Genomic DNA, 18,983 nt, shown 5'->3' with positions numbered 1-18,983 from the left:
AGGGCTAGAGTACAGAAGCAAAAAACATGTCACTGTCCACTGAAATATGGTGCTCTTTTTGTGGTTTTTCTCTTTTCATTTTTTCATTTTTTCATTTTTTGAGGGGGTGGTTGTCTTGTGTCTGGGGGTTTCTAGGTCTTTTCTTTTTTTTGCCTGTTTTTCCATTTTGTATGTTTAAATTGTTTGGGTTACAATAGCTGTCTCCTTTATAGTTGTTATAATAAAGGGGAATCAAAGGTCTCCCTATCTCTCCGTCTCTGTCTTTCTGTCTCTCTCTTTCTTCTCTCAGATCCTCTTGAGCCCTCCAACGCCACAGAAACCCATGAAACATTTACTCACGCATGCTGTTGTTTCACTGGAAATAACCACAAATTATCACAGGGGGATGTAATCACTACACATCCACCAAATACCTATTCAAATGAAAATATAATAAGACATTTCATGTCGGACATAAATTCTGTACGTCAGGATTGTATGGGTGTGGTCCGGACCACCTCATCTCCCATTACATTACATTACATTAATGGCATTTGGCAGACGTTCTTATCCAGAGTGACATGCAGTTGAGTAGACTAAGCAGGAGACGAGGGCCCAACGGCTGTGCGCATCTTATTGTGGCTACAGCGGGGATCGAACCACTGACCTTGCGGGTCCCAATCATGCACCTTAATCACTACACTACAGGCTATAGGGTCTGTAGAGGGACTAAGACCTGAAAATAGCCAGATGCTAACACCACGCAGGAAGACCCCCGGTAAAGATTCCACCCTGGTGGAGCCAAGTTTGGCCGGCTCACGTGGAGCAGCATAATTGGCTCGCTGCTCCAGAGGGAGGGACTTGGCAGGGTTAGTAGATCGCCGCACAACAAAGCACCTCGGGCGCCTCGGAATCACAGCAACAGGCATGAGACGAGACGGCTTGAAGAAGGCGTGTCGTTCTCCTTCAGGCCGCCGAGGGACGGTGTAACTAATACTAGCTCTAATTGAATCAGACGGGGTACAACTGGCTCCCAAAAAGAAAAAAAAGATTCCACCCATGACATTGTTGTTACGAGGCTATGGTGTGATCCACTGCACCAAATGGTAAATGGTTGGCATTTATATAGCGCCTTTATCCAAAGCGCTGCACAATTGATGCTTCTCATTCACCCATTCATACACACACTCACACACCGACGGCAATTGGCTGCCATGCAAGGTACCGACCAGCTCGTCAGGAGCATTTAGGGCAGGGGTCGGCAACCCTGGTCCTGGAGAGCCGCAGGGTGTGCTGGCTTTCGTCTCCACCTTAAAATAAGCAAGCGACTCAGACCCAAGAAACCAGGTGAGGTGAGTTAACCGTGTAATCAACGGCTTTCATTGATCAATTAATGCCAAGCAACAACGAAAGCCAGCACACCCTGCGGCTCTCCAAGACCAGGGTTGATTTAGGGGTTAGGTGTCTTGCTCAGGGACACTCCAACACAGCCCGGGCGGGGGATCGAACCGGCAGCCCCCCAACTGCCAGACGACTGCTCTTACTGCCTGAGCCAATGAGACGACTGCTCTTACTGCCTGAGCCAATGAGACGACTGCTCTTACTGCCTGAGCCAATGAGACGACTGCTCTTACTGCCTGAGCCATGTCGCACCTAGCACATGCTACAAATCTCTCTGTAAAAAACCTCTACATACACATCTCATGAAACTCTGGGAGGAGATATGCAACCAGACCAAAACATTCATTGGCCATTCATTCTTCATTAATGAATTCAAGGTACCTGACCCAGTAGCTCAGAGTCTGGTAATAAATTGAACTCTGCTCAGATGGAAGTGTTTACACGGATATAAGTTTATATTGTAATGCATTTGATTTCGCTAACTTTGATCATGCTAAATACATACCGTAATACATACCATTCAATGTAGTTTGAAGCCATTCACAGACTTACATAGACAGTCACTTTAATTATTAGTTAAAATTAAAAATATATTTCAGAACGTTAATGGATTTATAGACATATCATGACAAAGTCTGTTTTTATTCTTTTTCAAATTGTGGCCTACTCTTACAGCTGAGATGAAATTGGCAGCATATAGGCAATAACCTGATCCTGAAACGTAAACAAGTGCATTAAATAATAAAAAAAACCGTTTACACCTCTGTCTGACGGTTGATAATAGAGTGTGAATGTTTCTATGTCCACAAAGGGCCATTCACCATAATCTTGGCACACGCTATTACCCAATGTTCTGCCCCTTTTTATATATCCAACGTTGTCGGCCAACTGTCTTGCATTATATTCATAGTTGTGCCCCTCGGTTTCCATTCATGCACATTAATGTGTATCTCTCAAGAGCAGAGGAGGCAGATCATCTAGAATTTCGGCTTTCAGACGGTTGACCGATTCAATAACAACGGGTGATGACTGTATCATATTTTCGCCACAGTGATAAGTACGCTCCCTGAAAGCTCTCATGCATGCCATGGTTAGCAATTAGTCTAACATTCACACTTGGTTTTGTGATATGGGCAGTAACTGAACCGGGAATGAGCGTTCCTGGTTCAGTGTCCATTATTCACACTAATTAACAACATTAATTAGGTAGCCTATTTTGTTGACGTCACTGGAATGTATTATCTATTGAGAAATGGTCGAGCAGTAGCCTACATCTCCGGTGATGCATCTCAGGGGTTAATTTAAAAAGAGGGCTAACGCAAACGCACAACCGTATATCTGGATTTAATTGTGGGTTAATTATTCCACCCACCCATTGTTTAGTTTCTAATTACCCTCATTTTTACCAGTTAGTTTCGCATAGGCTACAACTAGGCTACCAGCCAATCACAAAACAACCCTTGGAAATATGATAACTTGAGCTAAACTGAGGTCTTGTATGATCAAGGACGTCTAAAACTCCTTTCTGTCACACACAGATTACCCGGACTTCCGTCAGAAATTTATTTTACGTGTCTACAAGGCTAATTATGGAAAAATACAAAATGTTGCCTTTTTGAAAACATCAAGCTCAGTTTAAAGGAGAATTAATTTCATTTTCAGTACGGAAATTGAGTGTTTTTTTTGGGGGGGGGGGGGGGAGAAACGCGACGTTGCCAGAAAAGCCCACACAGGTGTAGCGTGACTGACTTTTCGGTGTTATTCCGTTTAGAATTGCTGCGTTAACGGCTGCCTGCCATTCGTCCGTTAGAGGTCGCGTTGCCAGGTACTGCACAGCGGCGCGGCACGAGAACATCCTTTCCCATCCTTGTACGGACCCCGTTACCTGCACAGCCTCGCCGCAAACACAGAGCGGTCTCTCCGTCGTAGAAAATGTAACTGAATCTGTTTCTGTCTGACTGGACGGCTGGAGCGACTCTGAAAGCACAGGTATGTGTGTCTCGCTTTTAATTTTAATTGTATCGCTGCTTAGAGCGCCGTTTTTGCGCACACTTTTTGCGCGCGAAGGGCATAGTTTCTTAACGTAATTTGACCTTTGCTCGACTGGTACAAGTTTTTATAACACATTTCCGACATTGAGTTGACCGCAGACAGGCTGTGGTGTCCAGATATTATTTTAATTTCGAATGAAAAAATACCGCAGATAACGCAAACAATTTCGTCAAGCACGTGATCTTAGTAAAACAGCTAGAAAATAAATTATTCAGTACTTCATTAAATTTCACACAGCGCTACTCTCCTCTCTAATCAGTGCACAGGACTACACAAGTTTCGCCCCAGGCTAATATAGCCAACATCTGGCTCAGCCAAAACATAAAAACAGCGTCATGCACGACGGGGGGTATGAGTATCCTTTTATTTCGGAGCTATCACTTTAGAAATATATTTACCATCTAAAACGGTTTCAGACGCCCTAAAATGAAAGGTCTAAATGTGAACGCTGCTGTTGTTTGTACTGAAGCACCGTCTTGAGGGTTAAAAAAACAAAGTATGTATCATTGCAGCCTACTTTTAGTGCGTCACCTTGGGCAATGAAGCACGTGCACATGGTGCGCTGAAATATTAAAACGTATTTTTTGCTCAAAGGTTCACTATTGCTCGCCGTGGACTTTTGCCAGCTGGCGTCCGCTTTAGCCATGAAACGATGCTTATCCCACTCATGACTGGACATTTACAAAGGAAGCTGTTTCACACAGATGAGACATGATGTAATATCTAAACAAGAATATGAAAGCAACGGCACAATCTAACGAAATATGGAGACACAAGTAACACAAGCTGACGTCTCACCTATAGTTACCTAATAATGATAATTTAATTTAATAAATGTGGGCTATTAATATATATTTTTCTCTTTTGAGGTTGTATCTACGTCATCTTATTAAACAAATTAGCAGCACTGAAGGGGCTCAGTTAATCCTGAGATTCCAACAATGGATATTTCAACGCCGCTGTTTCTCTAATTGTCTTAAACTGACACTACCTGCGATATGAACACATGCTGTTTTGAACAGGCTGGTGTTTGATGGATGCGGGCTTAACATTAAAATAAGGTGCATTTTAATGTTAAAATTGTATATATAAGCATTTTATATTTTTTGTCCACTCTTAACAATACTACATTAGACGTCCAATAGGGACCATATGCAGGCCAACTCTGTAAGTGTTGATTTAACACCGAATACGATACTGTGTACCAGGCCCTCAGCTCATGTTTTCGAGTGTGTGTTAGTTTTCAAGTTTATTCTCAGGTTGTTTTAATTCATTATCAAACTGCCTTAATTAAATACTAGAATAAGGGTCAATTAAAAAATCTATTGGCCTACTTGCCACTTGCGTCTTGTACTCAAACTTGCGCTGTGTTTAAATTTAATTAGGCTTGTGAACGCATGCAAAAGATTAATGACAGTCATTTTATTGTACAAATTATGCCAGGGGTAGCTACATGCTGGAACAAGAAGTGGCATTTTCACGCCTTTTTTTTTTGCTTCACGGTTGCCATGGAAACACATGAAAGGAGTTTAGAATAAGAAGTGGTGGCGAAGTGGTAACGAATGAATGAATGGTAATTCGCCATACTGTTTTTCCCATACTGCATTTTTGTATTATGCTAACGTACACTTTTTGTATTATGCTAAGGTACACTTGACCTTAAAAACTGCGGTTTTCTGCTGACGTTGAATAATTACGTTCCTTTCCGACAGAACACTCTCAATGACAAGCGTTTACATGGAAGTGTTCTCGCAGGATTGATTCATTTAAACAAAACTCATATTTAAACAATGAATGGCACGCTTCCTCTTTTATAAGCGCACAAAACCGTCTCCAGAACTTCCAACATATCACCGACTGTACACAGCTCTTCCGGGGTTCATCTGTGGGACCGAATCCCTGTTTTGACACTACCAAAACATGGCTGAGGTGCCAAAATACTGTAATTGTGGAGCAATACAAGTGCACAAAATATATATTTTTCGTTTTTAAGTTTTTTTAAGTAAATGTTGGTGTTTTCATTTCTTCTCATTTCTGCGTTTACTCAAACTGGGTGAAACGGGATCTCCCATATCATGCTAATCTTTTTTAATTCACACTCTGTAGCATTACCTAACTGCATTATCGTTTTAAAATAGAGCCCCTTTCCCACCGCGTGCTGAAAGCTTGTATCATTTTTCACTGTGACAATAGGGCCCTTGCCGTGCTTCTGATCCTGTTAAGGGGCTAATCCTGGTTTCTCTTACTGGAAAGACCTGAAGCAGATTCATACCCCTGGGACAGGAAATGACATAATCACAGGACACCACTCTCTTCCTGGTTTAAACTGTGCAATGAGTGTATATTTAACACCCTGATTTATGTTTTCTTCAGTACTATACCGCTCTCCGCCATGTTGGAGGTCTCAGGACCTCCCCACCCTGAGGGGCTCAGCTCAGAGACGAACCTGGGGACTACAACCACTGCCTGTAAAAAGGTATATACCTCTCAGTCTACCTGCAATGTATAAACACATCTCACTTAATCCACCTGTAATGTATCTACACCTCACACTTATTCAACTGGTATGGAGGAATGTACATCTCAATAAATCTACCTGTAAGGTCTATACACCTCACACTTAATCTACCTGTAAAAAGGTATACGTCTGTCACTGAATCTATACCTCTAATATGCTATACACTCAGTAAGCACTTTATTAGGTATATTACTTATTTTTAGACTTATTAAGTCTTCTGCTGCTGTAGCCTATCCACATAGAGGTTTGATGCGCTGTGTGTTCAGAGATGCTCTTCTGCATACCACTGTTGTAATGTGTGGTTATTTGCGTTACTGTCACCTTCCTGTCAGCTTTCACCAGTCTGGCCCTTCTCTTCTGACCTCTGTCATGAAGAAGGCGTTTCTGCCCACAGAACTGCTGCTCACTGGATGTTTTTTGTCTTTCGCACCATTCTCTACAAACTGTAGAGACTGCTGTGGGTGAAAATCCCAAGAGATGAGCAGATTTTGAGATACTCAAACCACCCAGCAATAATCATTCCACGTTCAAAGTCACTTTTTTCCCCATCCTGATGGTTGATGTGAACATTAACTGAAGCTCCTGACCCGTATCTGCGTGATTTTGTGCACTACACTGCTGCCACACGATTGGCTGATTAGATAATTGCATGAATAAGTGGGTGTTCCTAATAAAGTGCTCAGTGAGCGTACACACGTCCAACTTAATCTACCTCTAATATAGTATGCTGGATACGTACACCTCCCACTGAATCTGATATATAACTCTCACTCAGTTCTCCTGTAAGAATGTGGTCTGCTAAATCGTTTTGTGTTAATGGCTCATTCTGCCTGTGAGAGCGTGTGTAGCACTCTCAGTCACAGGGATGTTAAGTGTGCCTGTAATGTGGCACGGAATCTCAAAGCGGGAGGTCTGATAGCTTTCAGTAACTTCACACAGAGATGTCATACTCCATTGCATTTCTAGTGCACACTGGTGTGTCTGCATATTATCGCACCTGACTACTGAACAGCCCCCCCGCACAACCCCACGCGCACACGCACACACACACGCTTACTGTAGAGATGCACACACACAGACACACCCACACACACACACATACATGAACACACACACAGACACACACGTTTGCTTACGCACGCAAGCTCGCACAGCCACACACGCAGACATATACACACACACACATTCAGATACACACACACACTCTCACACACACACACACAACACACTCAGACACGCACACACACACACACTCTCACACACACACAACACACTCAGACACACACACACTCTGACACACACACACTCTCACACACACACATACACAGAAACACACACTCTCTCACACACACACACACACACACACACTCAGACACACACACACACTCAGACACACACACACACTCTCACACACACACACAACACACTCAGACACACACACACACACACTCTCTCTCACACACACACACACACTCTCACACACACACACACACACTCAGACACACACACACACACACACTCTCTCACACACACACACACACACACACACACTCTCACACACACACACACACACACTGCTGGTGTGAAGGAGTTAGCTGATATTAATGAGCCCCCGTGTGTGAGGCTGGGGCATGACCTGTGTGTCTCCGTGTGCGTCCCAGCCGGTTAATAATGTATTACCTGCGGTGTTACCTGTGTCCCAGGTGCAGTGCAGCAGTGGTCCGTTGGACTCGGCCGAGTTCTGGTCGAGGAACGACAAGGTGCTCTGCCAGATCGACTTCCTGGAGGGCAGCAGCCAGGACCGCTGCACCAAGGTGAGTTCCCGTCACACTGCGACGACTCTCCCACATTACCCACAATGCACCGCTTAATGTACGCGCCCTACGAGCATACATTGTGTCTGTGTGGGGGTCACCCTGGATGACAACAAAGAATAATGAGGACAGCCCGATGTTGCCTGCTTAAAATCAGTTTTACTGGCGGGAAAGGGGAAAAGCAATGGCACTGGAGACTGGTGCAAAATGAATCAGCCTGAGGCAACGGAAAAAGCAGTCGATACCAGGAAATAAATCAATAACATGGAATAAATCAATAACATGTTGGTTAGGTTAGTTCCCCCTTAGCTATGGTCCTATGTACTATAGGTGAACCATGTTCTCTTGGATTTGAGAAAAGCTATACAAATGAAAATGAATATTATCAGGTATGATAATACAGGTGGACCACTCCCTCAGAGACATAGCATCTGAAGGTGTTTGTCACATTGCAGATCTGTTTTGTGAACCTGGAGCAGTGTGATGTCACTCAAAAGGACAATGGCTGGGCACAGGTAAAGACGGGGTGTATGGCCTTCTTTTCCGCTGTTTTTACGAGACATTGTTCATGAAGAATTCTTTGTAAAAAAAAAAAAACATAAATAAACTTGACTTATTTCACTATTTTCCAATAGAATAAGAACATTCCACTTGTCAAGCAAATCTCATCTCAAGATTTGCCAGTGGAATAAGAAAATTTCACTTGTAAAGCAAATATCATCTCAAGATTTGCCAGTGGAATAAAACATTTCACTTGTCAAGCAAAAATCATCTCAAGATTTGCCAGTGGAATAAGAACATTTCACTTGTCAAGCAAATATCATCTCAAGATTTGCCAATGGAATAAGAAAATTTAACTTTTCAAGCAAACATTACACATTACACTTAAAACAGGCCAATATTTTTCTACTTGAGAGAATAAAAATAAGATCTTACAAGTTACAGGACTAAAATATATGTGCTAAGACGATCACTTTATGCAGTGTGGAATTAATGATAGAATTTTATACCCAGCTTTACATAAATAATTTTTTGACTATTTCCTTGAAAAAAAGAGAGCTGTGAATGATTCTGAAGGGTTGCCTTCCTCTTCCTACAGACATTAGCCTCCATCTCTCCCTCCCTGCCAGAGCTGGTCCTCTCTGAGAAAGCGCAGCGTCTTCAGGAGAGTGAGATTATGCTCCTGAGCAATCTGCAGTCTCCCAAGGCCTCCACCTCCCAACAGGTGAGTCCACTGACTCAAAAAAAAAAAGTCTTATATTTAGGCTTAAAATCGTATTCTTATTTCTGTTTTAAAAAATATATATATATTTGGTGAGACAGTCTGAGTCATTTCAAGATTTGCCAATGGGGTAAGAAAATTGCACTTGCAAGCAAACAGTAAGACAAGCGAATCATTTAATCTTGCGAAAAAAAAAGAAGACATAAAAATAAGATCTTTAAGTTACAAGACTAAAAAGCTTGTTATGACTGTCATTTTTAGCAGTGTGAATGCTGTGTTTAGGTGACTTTAGGTGATCTCTGTGTTCAGGTGGCAGCTGTGTTCAGGTGACTTTATGTGATCTCCGTGTTCAGGTGGCAGCTGTGTTCAGGTGACTTTATGTGATCTCCGTGTTCAGGTGGCAGCTGTGTTCAGGTGACTTTAGGTGATCTCCGTGTTCAGGTAGCAGCTGTGTTTAGGTGACTTTAGGTGATCTCTGTGTTCAGGTGGCAGCTGTGTTCAGGTGACTTTATGTGATCTCCGTGTTCAGGTGGCAGCTGTGTTCAGGTGACTTTATGTGATCTCCGTGTTCAGGTAGCAGCTGTGTTCAGGTGACTTTATGTGATCTCCGTGTTCAGGTGGCAGCTGTGTTCAGGTGACTTTAGGTGATCTCCGTGTTCAGGTAGCAGCTGTGTTCAGGTGACCTTAGGTGATCTCTGTGTTCAGATGGCAGCTGTGTTCAGGTGACGTTAGGTGATCTCTGTGTTCAGGTAGCAGCTGTGTTCAGGTGACTTTAGGTGATCTCAGTGTTCAGGTAGCAGATGTGTTCAGGTGACTTTAGGTGATCTCAGTGTTCAGGTAGCAGCTGTGTTCAGGTGGCTCCTGTCTTACAGTGTTCAGTTTCATCCCTCATATATAAGCATGTGCATTCTGTTTCAGAGCCAGCCAGCCGCCAGCGTGTGTCTGCTTCGCTGTGCGCGGAGTTGCCAGGGCGACAGCGCGGCCCGCGAGATAAACAGGTTCCTGACCGCCCTGGGGTCGGGCAGAGAGCTGCAGAGCCGCGGCGACCCGCTGGGCCAGCAGACCGAGGAAGACGCCGAGCTTTCCGTGTCCTCTGTCGACGACGACTTCCTGTCTGCCTCGGAACACCTGGGAGAGAACAATGAGGGGGACACCCTCCAAGCAGGTGACTTACCTGACTTAAACCACCGTGCTCCTCAGCTGTTCACTCAGCCTCAAATGCCCTGTAACCTTTAAGGTGTGAGGTCACAAACATGTGTGTTCTAGATTAGAATGTCACAAACACGTGATTAGAATTAGAATGAAGTTTCTGATGCTGATGTAGCAGTCACTACTGGTAATTGAGTTCTAGAATCTAGAACACTCAGTTAGAAAGAGCTCATGTTGAAAATACATTCTGAAAAACTCCTCAAAGAGTTCATTAAAATAAATAAAATAATAATAATAATAATAATAATAATAATGGTACTTGAAATGCTTTCCAGATAATACACTGCACTAGACATCGGTTCCAGTTTGCCTGACCTCACATGTCCCAATTTAGAAGGCAAATATGCACAGTTATGTGTCATGCTCTTCGTTTCCAATTAATGTTTTTTGCATTCGAAGGTTATTACATATTTAATATTTTGTATTAGGGAAAATAATGGTGGCAGGAAGAAAAACAGGTTACCATGACACACCATTTAACATTCACCATCAATTAAGATCACCTTCATCTCCCTGAATGAGGTAATCTAGCAGGCTCATTGCTCACTGGTCTGGCATGGCAGTTTTTGTCTCTCCGACTCTAATGCGATTTTCAGCATCTCTGTGGAAGCCCTGGAGCTGGAGGCACACGTCAGTGCTAACAGCACGGGGCGTTTTAACTTTATGCTGCACTGCACCATTCATCAGCACATTTTCAAGATTAAGAATATAGTCGTATGCTAATGTGTGCATAGAATTTGGCTGGGCAAAAAACAGCTACTTTAAAACCCTTTGAAGGGGTAGGTTTTTTGGAATGTTGTTTTTCAGAATTCAGTCTAGGTTGTTTCATCAGCATTAGAATCTTTAAGAACATTCTAATGCTATGCTATGAACAACCTGTAACATCTAACATATGTGTCATTCATCAGTGCCTGGTAAACTGTAGTGGTAATATCTACCTGGATTAAATGATTTTGGAGATGTTGGTTTACAAAAAGAGAAAGGCAAGCTGTTGTCTCTTCCCTGCAGATGTTGCCAGTGGAAACATCACAGACACCCTGCAGGGTGGGCCAGGCTCGTTAGAGCTAACCAACAGCCAGCAGCCCTGCCAAAGGACACCTCGGGACAACTACTCATGTGTCCGTGACCAGGGGGCCGTACCCTGTGCCGTGACCCCTGACCTCCTCGTCCCCTCCTTGTCAGAAATTACCCTCCCTAAGGAGGGGCATGAGGTGGCCCCCGGCTCCCAGTCCTACTCCTTCAAACTCCCGAAGATCATCATCATGCAGAGCACGGACAGCGATGACGGCACAGGCGATCACCCGGGGTCCCCGACCTTGAAGGTCGTCCCCCGCGATGCGCCAGGAGAGGGGGCGGTGCCTCGCTCCTCTTGCCCCTGGCCGGACCTCCCGCCCCTCGTGTGTGCCGCCACCATCACCTCCGCCTACCCCAGGCTCCGGGGTCCCGTCCCCCCGCTGCTGAAGGCGAGGGGCGAGAGGCAGGACTTCTCGCTCTTCTCCGCCCTGTGCGGGGCGGCCCAGGTGGCGGGGGCCGTGGCCCTCGCCGACTTGGCCAAGGCGGACGACGCCGCCGACGCGGAGGCGTTCCGCGCCAACATCGCTCGGGTGCTCCTCGGCGAGGCGTCCGCCATCTTGTGCCAGCGGGACGACGGGAGGAGCGTCGCGGACCTCCTGCGGTCCGGCGGCGGAGGCGGCGGCCAGGCGAACGACGCGATCCTGGGGTCGGACGTCCGGCGCTCGGGCGGCCGCCGGAAGGTGGACCGCTTCACCCGCGCGGTCGCCGACAGCATCTGGGAGCAAGCGGCGAAGAGAGCGGCGGTGAAGACGGGCGGGGAGAGCGGAGACGCGCCCCCGGTGCAGGACGCCCTGCTGGAGAGCATGAACGCCATTCTGTTCGATGTCCTGTGCGTCACGGCGAAGAAGATCAGTGACACTTCAGTACACAGCGCGGGCGTGTCTGTCGGACGAGGGAGCGAAAAAGACCAGCCCGGGGCTTTGAAAAAGTCGAGCGGGGAACCTTTGGACCAATTGCTGCAGCTCTCTGCGTCCAGGCTGACCGATAGCTGGGGACAGAGCAGTGTGTCTCCCTGCGCAGATGCCCTGTCTGCCTTTCCAGTTAAGGAGGACAGTACCCAGGAGGAGGGCGAGGATGAGGAAGATGCTGAAATACCAAGCTCAGACTACACGCAAACGGGCAAAGATTGCCAAGGAGCCAGTCAATTTAAAGGAGATTCCTCTTCAGGCAGGGGTTGCTCTGACCTATCAGGGCAGTCAGGCAGGAAAAACACAGGCGATGTCAAAATCGATTCGGAGAGTGAGAAAACTCCCGCCGGCACGGACCCCAAGACCTGCCCTTCAGTCAGAGAGAAAACGCCGCCGGTCCCAGAGAACAAACCGTCTCTGCTGACCCCCCAGTTCACACAGTCCTCTCCACTCGCGGTCACGAGAAGCACAACAACTCACGAAGCGCTCGCATCCCCTGTCTCCAGCTTCGCCGACGACCTGGCTGCTACGGTCGTCTCCATGGCGACGGAGCTAGCGGCGATCTACCTGGAGAACTCGAGCGGGAAGCAGCCGTGGTTCTGCGGGCTGAAGGGCGCGGTCGGCAAGGCCCCACAGCGCCTCCTGCTGCCCTGCCGCAGCGCGGCGGGAAGGAGAAAGGAATCGCAGAGTGACTGCAGCGGCGTTCTCGCGGTCGCCAAGAAGCACCGCCCGCCGCGTCTCAGCGAGATCAAGCGCAAGGCGGAGGAGCAACCAGAGCTCATGGACAGGCTGGTGAACCGGGTGGTGGACGAGACCGTGATCCTGGACGAGCCCCCGGACCCCGCGTTGGCGTCCGAGGGCCCTGCCAAGGCCGTGGCCTGTCCTGAGCTCAGCGTGGTGGACACGTCCGCTGAGGACCAGCCCCAGAGCCGGCCGGGGTGCGAGAATTCGGGCGGAGGGACGACAGCGGGCCGAGGGAGCATCCCGGAGGATGAGGACGGCCCCGCCGTCGCCCTGGGCCCTGCAGCCCGTCTGGGGCAGGACCTGAGCCGGGGGGGCTCCATATCCAAGCAGTCGAGCTGCGAGAGCATCACGGATGAGTTCTCCAGGTTCATGGTGCACCAGATGGAGAGCGAGGGGCGGGGCTTCGACCTGCTGCTGGACTACTACGCGGGGAAGAGCGCCGGCAGCATCCTGAGCGCCGCCATGCAGCAGGTGGCCGGCCGGAGGAGCAACGGCCGCCTCAACGTCCGCGCCGCCTGCGTGTCCAAGCAGTCCAGCACGGAGAGCATCACCGAGGAGTTCTACCGCTTCATGCTCCGGGACCTGGACGGGGACGGCGGCGACCGCGGCCTGGCCAGAGCCAAGGAGTGGAGCAACACCCTGCTGCCTCCGACGCCCCGGTCGCCCTTCTGCATCCGCCAGTCGTCCATGCCGGACCGCCGCTCGTCCGACTCCAGGCTGACCGTGAACGCGCCGGTCAAGGCCAACTCGTTCGACTTTGGCCGGAGCAGCCACAGGAGCACCCTGGACGTCTACCCCGCGGGGTCGTCGTCGGGGTCGGGCCTGTGCCGCTCGGACTCCTGCCTGTACCAGAGGGGTCAGATGGACCGCATCACGGACGCGTTAATCCACGACACCTGGCGCGGCTCCATCGAGTCCTTGATGCGCAAGAACAAGATCATCGGGGACGAACCGGCGGACGAGGAGGGCCCCGGGGATCGGAGGCCGCACGTCGAGGTCTACGCCAACCGCCTGGTGGCGGACATCATGGAGAGCGGGAAGTCCACGCTGGGCAGCCGCCGCCCCGCCTCCGTGGGCGAGAGGAGGCGGTGCTTCAGGGCCAAGGCGGAGTTCGACTGGAGCGGGTGGGGCCAGGGAGGAGACGCCACCCCTCCGCCGGGCTCCAGGGACGTGCCACAGATTCACATCCAGGAGGACCAGAGGGAGCAACTCGACGACGGCAGGCTCTGCCAGTCGCCGGAGGAGAGTCCACATTCACCCCTCCAGACGAGCAGGTACGCTTTTTCTCACCCGCCATCTTCATTTCACACCATCTCTCTCGCTCTCTCTGACACTCTCTATGACATCTCACACCTTCTGTCCCCTTCACACCATCTCCCTCATGCTTGCCATCTCATACTCTCTGACTCGCCTACATCCTCTTCTATCTCTGTCACACTCATCCTTTCCCTGTCTCTTGCCCCAGTCTCACACTCTCTCTGTCCCATAGACCCTGTTGAACCCTCTCACACATGGTCACCACATTTTCTTCTTACGATTAACCGTACGGTTGATGATCAGCAGGTTGCCTGTTGTTTGAGGGAAGAGATTGAAGATTGAAATCAGCCAGGTCTGGCACTGTTGGCCTTATGTACACTTGTATACACACACTGGATTATAACATTTGCTAAATGAATGTATTGTACCAAAAATTAATTCAAGCACATTGTAAAACACACACACACACACAAACATACTGTCCATGTGCACATTTCCAAAAGCAACATCTGCACTGAGACGTTTTCCGTCTGTCTATTTTAGGAATAATTTCAGGCTTCAGAAATAATGCTAACTGTTGGAGTGATGTGCTGGGAACATCGTGTTCAGAGGAGTCTTGACAAATCTGAATAAATTATGCGTTTTCTTTTCATCAGCAAATGGTTCCTCAGGTTTCCAGCTAACAATGTCATTCCTCTGCAGCGAATCCTGGGGCCAGAGTGATTCTGCTAAAGACTGCCTGGAGGATGGAGAAGGTGAGTCAGGCTGCACCTCTGCGACCAATCACAGCAGGGTCTCAGCCACACCCTTGACTCTGATTGGATGAAACAGGGGCAGCAGAACTGTAACTCCATGCCAATGACTGCCACTGCAAGATGGTCCTTTCCACATCAGTCTGTGTCTGGTCTAGGCCTATCCATGTCTGTCTCTTCTGGTCCTTTAGTCTATGTCTGTCTTTGTCTATGTGTGTGCCCTCTGGTTGTTCTTCTGCAATATACTCTGCTATATCCTCTATCTATTTCATGCATTTTGTGTAATTTGCTTTCATTGTGTTCTCTTAATTAAGCCTCCCCCACTGGCTTATACCAGTATTTTGGGTTTTCTTCTACATTGATTTCTCGCAGGAATTATCTACGTCATCAGACTCCATCTCCACCCACTAGTTCAAAACCACTCTCAAAAATACTGTGGCAGCAGAATCTCAGAAACCGTCCTTGTACATCAGAGATGTATGCTTACTTAAGTTGTTGACATACCTTTCAAGGATGGCCGCCCTACTGGACAAAAACATGTTTTTGCTGATAGCTCGAGAACTATATGTCCGATCAGGAAAACCAAAATATCCACTTGAAGCTTGACTGAGGGCACATATTTCTCAAATGACAACTATATAGGTCAGAGGTCAAGGTCATATATACATAAAAAATATATATACATGCAACAAAGATTGGCACTTTTTGGGGCTAAAATTGTCTATATATACTCATGGTATTGTCTGTATATACTCATTGCATTAAATCGATACCATAGCCTAAATAGTTGAAATGTATATAGCCTGGTTATTCAATCTAGCAAGATTCAATCTAAGAGCCTAGCATAATTTTCCCATCTCAGTGTCCCAACATATCTACATATTTACAAGTCATAAGAGTCCTGGTCTGCAATGTAAATGGGACTCATCTTGGAATTGGAATGGCAGTGCATTGGGACGAAAAACAAACCAAGGCAGTGGAAGGGCAGGTGGGGGGAGGCTTTTTTCCAGTTTTGTATTTTGTTTTTGATATATCCTTCCCTCAGGGAGAGGCTTCACCATAATTTGTTTTGTATATGACAATTTAAAAAGTTCACCACAGAAGAGGCGGGTGGTGGTGGGAAAGAAAGATAGAAAGAAGTCACGTTTGGCACAGTGCTTTTCTCAGCCGGTACTCCATCCAGAACTGATGGATAGTGTGGAATTATCGGTAGGGAGCTTGTTGTGTAACTCACTGGCTGAGGTTTGACTCCCAGCTTGTGCAGTCTACTAAATTACTTCAGTTAATATCCTGGCAATAATCATATCAATACAAATAATTCCTTTCATTTATACAGCGCTTTTCTCACAAAGTGCTTTACAGTAATGAGTAGTGAATACAGTAAGGTAGCACTGACCTAGGCAGCCTGTAGCGTGGTGGTTAAGGTACATGACTGGGACCCGCTAAGTTGGTGTTTCGATCCCCGGTGTAGCCACGGTAAGTGATGACTGTGTAAAGAGATGTAAGCTGTGAACCTCCTGGACAGACACATCTTATAAATTCATAAATGTCAGTGTTCCCCGGGCACTGATGTGTGAATGCTTTCCGGTCTCCCTTCCAGCAGGGGGCAGTGGCAGGCAGACTGAGGTGCTGGTGATGAACTTTGACCTGGGTGGGGAGTGCCTAGACTGGAACCTTCAAGCTACTCTGCAGTGGATCGCTGCTACAGAACTGGGCCTGCCCGCCATCTTTTTCCAGAAACCTCCGGGGAGAACAGACAAGGTGGGCCTACCCCCCCCATTCCCCCCCAGTGGAGAGCCAAACATCAAACACAAGAGAGACTTTGCTGATAGTCAGGGATATTATAGATTGTTTTCATTTGCCATTAATCATTAATCTGACAGATGAATTTGTCCAAGGTTACCTCCATTGACTTTATAGCTCTGAGTACAAGAGACCCATGGCATCTACGGGCACCACAAAATGGCCGACACTATATGTACGAGGTAGTACAAAACCCACCTGCCTCTGGTACTGGCAAAGGAAATGAGATGAGATATTTTGTGCACAAAAACAACAGACATGCTGCTATTTTTTGCCGGTGCTTGCATAATTAAACTTGATACTCCTGCCTGCCTAATTTTAGCTTCTGTCGCATCAGGTGTGGACAGAGCACCTGTAGGCAAGGCTTATTTAGAGCAAGCCTCACTGTTGGTTTTTATCAGCTTGGGGAAAAAAAAAAGAGCTTACTTTAACGCTTTAAAGACTCAGTTCTTAACTGAACATTCTAATCATATATGAACTGAATAATCACCGCTGCTAACTGAACGCTATGGAGTTCTAGAGCACGGACTTGGAATAAAAATAAAAATTCCACATTTACATCTTTGAAGCCTAAACAATTACATACTTGACCCAGATCTGGTTTCAGCCAATTAAAAAACTTTTCTATGCTTTACTGAGCTTGTCTCATGTATCAGAACCTATGAAATACGCTGGTCCTCTTGGTTGCCTCAATTGCAGCAGGCAAAATCAATTGAGCACGGAAAAATATTTGAATCCAAAACGATAATGAATTTGACCCAGGTCTGGCTGACACTAGGTGAGGATCCACAGCACATTGTTAATGAACCCTCACACGGGGCACCAGTTACGAGCAGTATCTGCAGGGGGGCTTTGCTCTTGGTTTGTCAGAGGGGTGCAGGGCACTGATCGTCTCTCTGGTTGAACTACAGTTCCAGGATGTGGTGCAGCTGGTGTGCCAGAGGGGCTGGACCGTGGGGAACCTCTTCTGCGCGGTGATGCAGTTCTGTGAGACACACGAGGAAAGGGCCGACTTTTTGGACTGGCTCTTGGAAAGACTCTGTCCTTGATTTACATATTACAAGAGACTCCGCACTGAGACATTTGCATATTCCAGGGCACCTGCCCCTGGTAAATTTACATATTTTAAGACTCCACCCCGAAACATTTTCATATTACATGAGACTCTGCCCTCATATATTTACATATTACATGAGACTCCACACTCATACATTTACATATTACAGAGACTCCACGCCTGAAACATTCACATATTACAGGAGACTCTGTCCATGCCAGATTCAGAACCTGCAAGAAAGCTCATTGTTCAAAATAAGATTTTTAAAGCAATGTTTCGTCGCAGTATTCAAACAACATTTGTTTATTGCAACACAGGGTTAATCTGAAATGTAATCAGTTTGATCTGGGGTTAAGAGCCCATGACGTCATCGAAGGTTGAGGGGAAATGCAGATTGGTCACATGATCCCATGGTGTTCCCACATTGATTCCGGTTTGCAAACGCTTGTAAGGTATCTATGGTCATATGATGTGATCCTTGTATTTTAGAGATCCTGTAAACGTTCTCATCGTTGATGCGTTGATGTCATGTATGCTTCGGTGGTTTGGAGGTGAGATGAACTAATTCACACTGGTTTAATGTTTTAAACGGGAGAGGTATAACACGTTCAGTTTGTAATGTGACACTGTACCCTGGTACAGTATGTAATGTATTCAGCTGTTAGCTGTTACTGTATAGGATATGAAATAAATGTGTAATTCTGCTTGTGTAATTTTGCAGATGGTGTTTGAGTGCTTTGCTCAGTGAAGTTGGATGAGATACTTTTGAAAGCTGACGCTCAATCCTGGGATAGAGTCAATGGTTTGAGTTTTAGGCTTAAGGTTTAGGGAAGGGGTCGGCAGCCCTGGTCCCGGACAGCCACAGAGCATGCTGGTTTTTGTTTTTACCTTAAAATCTGCAAGATACAGTTTAGTGTTGAGTAGCAACGAAAGCCAGCACACCCCACGGCTCTCCAGGACCAGGGTTGCCAACCCCTGGTTTAGGATTTCAGGGTAAAGTTTATGTGCTATGGACTTAAGGTGAGAGTTATGACAAGAACTTGTGTCCAGTTTTGATGAGGTCATGGTGTACGTGTCCAGTTTTGATGAGGTCATAGTGCAGTTTTTCCATTCATCTTCCTACAGGACTTATAGTTTGATTGGTTTGAGGCTTATCTGTCCAGGCGGTCTCAGAGAGGACACCCTCTGAACCC

The 18,983-nt window shown here is 46.8% G+C and overlaps 1 protein-coding gene across 1 annotated transcript; it reads left to right on the top strand.

The window, feature by feature from the left end:
- The first annotated feature begins 3,157 nt into the window (after window positions 1-3,157).
- LOC133128937 (A-kinase anchor protein SPHKAP-like) lies at window positions 3,158-18,503 on the top strand. Its single transcript, XM_061242745.1, has 10 exons — window positions 3,158-3,369; window positions 5,806-5,908; window positions 7,654-7,764; window positions 8,220-8,279; window positions 8,864-8,989; window positions 9,905-10,151; window positions 11,204-14,195; window positions 14,881-14,933; window positions 16,531-16,691; window positions 17,645-18,503. Exons 2-10 carry the CDS (start codon window positions 5,825-5,827, stop codon window positions 17,780-17,782), a joined length of 3,972 nt encoding a protein of 1,323 aa, XP_061098729.1. The 5' UTR covers window positions 3,158-3,369; window positions 5,806-5,824; the 3' UTR covers window positions 17,783-18,503.
- The last annotated feature ends 480 nt before the right edge of the window (window positions 18,504-18,983 follow it).

Source organism: Conger conger, chromosome 5, assembly GCF_963514075.1.
Source record: "Conger conger chromosome 5, fConCon1.1, whole genome shotgun sequence".
Taxonomy (NCBI): Eukaryota; Metazoa; Chordata; class Actinopteri; order Anguilliformes; family Congridae; genus Conger; species Conger conger.
The sequence above is the reverse complement of the archived record's forward strand: the minus strand, read 5'-3'. Positions and strand labels throughout refer to the sequence as shown.